This window comes from Stegastes partitus, unplaced genomic scaffold (genome assembly GCF_000690725.1).
Source record: "Stegastes partitus isolate 25-593 unplaced genomic scaffold, Stegastes_partitus-1.0.2 Scaffold839, whole genome shotgun sequence".
NCBI classification, from domain to species: Eukaryota; Metazoa; Chordata; class Actinopteri; family Pomacentridae; genus Stegastes; species Stegastes partitus.
The window spans coordinates 11053-14830 of NW_007578570.1; the positions used below are offsets into that span (position 1 = coordinate 11053).

The following is a 3778-nucleotide window of genomic DNA, read 5'->3' on the forward strand; positions in this document are numbered from 1 at the left end:
ACTGGTAGTTTGTAGTCTGGATTTGAACTATATCTTTTGTGACACCAGTCCTGGAACTTTTCTGACACAGAATAAGATTTAAAGGACGTGTATCTAAGGATTAAGAGCAAATAAAAGATAAAGACTAAAAAAAATATCTCACTAGGGCAGGGGTCGCTGTTGCAGAAGTCAATGTGCACATCGTTGCCCTCACACTGCCGGCCACCGTGCTGAGGGGCGGGGCTGGCGCAGAGGCGGGTCCTCTGTCTGGTCCCGCCCCCACAGGAAACACTGCAGGCTCCCCAGCTCACCCAGGACGACCACTTTCCATCCACTGGAGAGCAGAAAATATGAATCAGAACGTTCAGTCATCTTGTATAGATTAAAAACCCGATTTTAGCCTTGACATCCACTGGGGAAGAGGTCAGAGTTTCTCCAAGCATAATCCTGCCCTTACCAGGACAAGGTCTCTCCTTGCACACTTGTGTTTGGGTGTCTGTGCCCTCACACTGCGGCCCGTCGAATGCTGGAGGGGGGTTGTTGCACAGCCGGATCCTGGACTGCATGCCTTTACCACAAGTCTCGCTGCACGGGCTCCACGGTAGCCAAGAACCCCAGTTACCTGCCACTGTGGAGCACAAAGTGTGTCTGTGATGCATTCAGTGCTTACATTTTTACTGCAGGGTACATCTATTAACAGAGCCGTTGCACAAATACAGCAGTGATCTAGTGAACACAGACATTTGGTAACCACGAGATAAAGAAAAGTGAATTTAATGCAAAAATACCATTTATACACAGATGTAACAGTTTATATGGGTAATTAATGGCAACTAGATCAGTTTCCCAAATATTTTTAGGCATGAGTTTCTCTTCACACTGCTGCATTTATAGAAAATGTGTTTGCTGTTATGTTTTCCCACCTGGACATGGTCTAACGCTGCACATGATGACCTCCACTGCCTTCCCCTCACATGGCCTGCCTCCATGCTGGGCTGGAGGGTTACTGCAGGTTCGAACCCTGGTTCTGTTGCCCTGGCCACAGCTACGTGAACACTCCTCCCAGAGAGTCCACTCTGACCAGCTACCATCCACTGCACAGGGACAAAGATATAGATGCTGTTACCACATGTTCCCTTTGCACAGAGTCTCATCTACAAGTTTTCAGAGATTAAGGCCCCGTTTACACGCAGCAAAAACGGTGATATTTCAATGGACCTTTGGTTTACATGTAAATGAAGCTACAGGTCACCGAAAACGATCACATCTGAAAACACCGGCCAAAGTGGAGATTTGGAAATGCTCCGTCGTTGCATGTAGACAGGAGGAGACGGAGTCTGACGTCACAGTGTGCAACAAAAGCGTCATCAGCGTCATATGTTTGCGACCCATGTTTACAGTTTGGCTTCTGTGATAGAAAGTTAATATTTTCAACTATTTTCCTTGTTCTGTCCTCTAACACCACGTTTAGGAGCAGCTCCACTTCTCTGTCGGTCCAAATTAACGACACTCGCGCCATTATCGTTGAAGTAACAGGAAGCAATTTGTGCCATTCGTTGTTGTGTTTTTTCCAGGATTCTGATTGGCTAGCATGGCTTTATGCTTCCAGTTACACTGCCCCCTATAGGCCTGGCATGTTCATAGCAGCTCTTAACAACATGTTTATGTGGGTTTGTGTAAACTAAGATGTTTTTGAAAATGATCTGTTGTGAATGTTATTTTTGAAAACGTCAACTGTTTTTGTACATATGAAACCAGCTCAGTGTGAATGTGGCCAAAGATGAAGCCTCTTTCTCTCTCTCTTTCTTTTTTAAAGCCCTCTCACCTGGACAGGGTTTCCCTTGACAACGGCGTGTCTCTGCGTCTGATCCTGCACAGTGTCGCCCTCCGTTGGCAGGTAAAGGATTGTTACACTGCCTCAGCCTCTTCTGAGCCCCGACGCCGCAGGAAACACTGCAAGGAGCCCACTCTGCCCACTCTGAGTAGCCTCCATGGACTGCAAAACAAGTTATTGAACTTTGTTACCTGACATCTAGTCCAGTTTCTCCAAAAACAAGGTACAATAAAACCAAAAAAAAAAAAACGTCTAGCCCACCTCGGACAGTAAGAGTCACCCTGACCAGCACTGATCCGAGCAAGTTTCTGGCCACACATTCATATTCAGCCGTGTCCTCCTTCTGCGCGCTGCTGATTCTGAGGGAACCATTGGACAGGGTGGAGAGGCGGTCGTTGCCCAGTAGGGGGCGCCCCTGCCGGGACCATTCTATCATGGGGGTAGGCTCGCCTTCTGCCTGACAGTTGAGCACAAAGGTAGTCCCGGCATCTACTACTGTCTCCACCGGCTCCACAGTGATGGTGGGTGCACCTGAAGGAGCAGAGCACTTCTTTTAGATCTACATCCGAACTGAATAAGCGTTTAAAAACTGTTCATTTCACATTTTCTTTTCACAGGAAAACGCTAGAATTAATGCCAAAACAGAGTGATGGAAATAGACACTTACTCTGCAAGGTAAGAGTGACGCTTCTCTCCACCACCCCGGCATCGTTTGTCGCCACACACATGTAGTTTCCTGCATCTTCACTCTGTCATCGAATCAAAATCGCAAAAAAAGAAAAAGATGTGTTGACATGCTGCTTAACCCTCTGGAAAGAAATCACTGAAATTACATTATTTATCAGTCAGAAATCATAAAAACNTGTTCCTACCTGTAGCAAACTCCACCTGCGTCTCTCGCCTGAAGACGCCTCCTGTTAGCGTGTAGCCGTTGACAGCCTCCCCTATTTCCTGAGCAGTGGTCCAGTAGACCGGGTTCAGGATGGAGATGAGCTTCCTCATTGCTGGACCTTGAATTTAAAGACCTTACGTTTAGTCTCACTAAGAAAGCTCAAGAGAGCGATTTACTTTATGACGCGGGGTGGTGTGAAGCTAATGGAACACTGACCTAATGTCCTCGGTACATTAGAAACTGTGGCTTTGATGAGTTTGCCGCCAGACTTGCTGTCTGTGATGGTGGCATTGAGGATGGAGATGCCAAAATCAACATCATTGATGTTTCCTATGATGCTTCCTCGAGCCTTCTGGGGCCCACCTGGCAACGAGAGAAAGTATTTCAGTGTAAATGCTGCAAGTGTATAAAGGATCACATACACGCTTAGAGCACTTTGATGACTTGCTTTACCTGGGCAGGCCTGAGAGTTACACCTGGACAGCTGTGTGGAGTCTCCAGGACACGGCCGGCCACCGTTACTGGGAGACGGACTGTTGCAGAGCCGAACACGTGTCCTCTCACCACCTCCACAGGAAGCGGAGCATTCTGCCCACGGCTGCCAAGGAGCCCAGTTACCATCAACTGCAAGGATGCATCCCAGAAATACACACGTGAGTTGCACAAGTAGTAGGACAGCTACACATTCTAGCACACAAACAGTAGAGGTTGAGGGCAAATCAGCCTTTTTTAAGATACTTTTAAAACTATGAAAACATAGTTTATAGTTATTAACAAATGAAGACACATTCTACATGTTTCCAGACAAACACAACAGGTTGTGTTCCATTAACAGATATCATGTGTAGACACTTTATTTTTCATTTCAGTAGCATTTTAAGCATTTGTTCGAGCATCTACGACGTCTGACTCTTCAGTCATAAGCACACTGACTCACCGGGGCAGTTGGCTGTGCTGCATCTCTGTATCTGTGTATCAGCACCTGCACAAGCTCTCCCACCATTGGCAGGTCTGGGGTTATCACAGGTCCTGTAGCGCCTCATCTGACCTCCGTTACATGTCTTACTGCAGCT

The 3778-nt window shown here is 47.0% G+C and overlaps 1 protein-coding gene across 1 annotated transcript in view; it reads right to left on the minus strand.

Moving 5' to 3' along the window:
- hmcn1 (hemicentin 1) overlaps positions 1-3778 on the minus strand; it is a 103498-nt gene that overhangs the window by 10395 nt on the left and 89325 nt on the right. Inside the window, exons 86-91 of the mRNA XM_008292865.1 lie at positions 2481-2562; positions 2075-2344; positions 1805-1975; positions 903-1073; positions 437-607; positions 143-313 (exon numbers count right to left, since the gene is read on the minus strand). Coding sequence (XP_008291087.1) covers positions 143-313; positions 437-607; positions 903-1073; positions 1805-1975; positions 2075-2344; positions 2481-2562 — 1036 coding nt within the window. The remainder of the gene's footprint in view (positions 1-142; positions 314-436; positions 608-902; positions 1074-1804; positions 1976-2074; positions 2345-2480; positions 2563-3778) is intronic.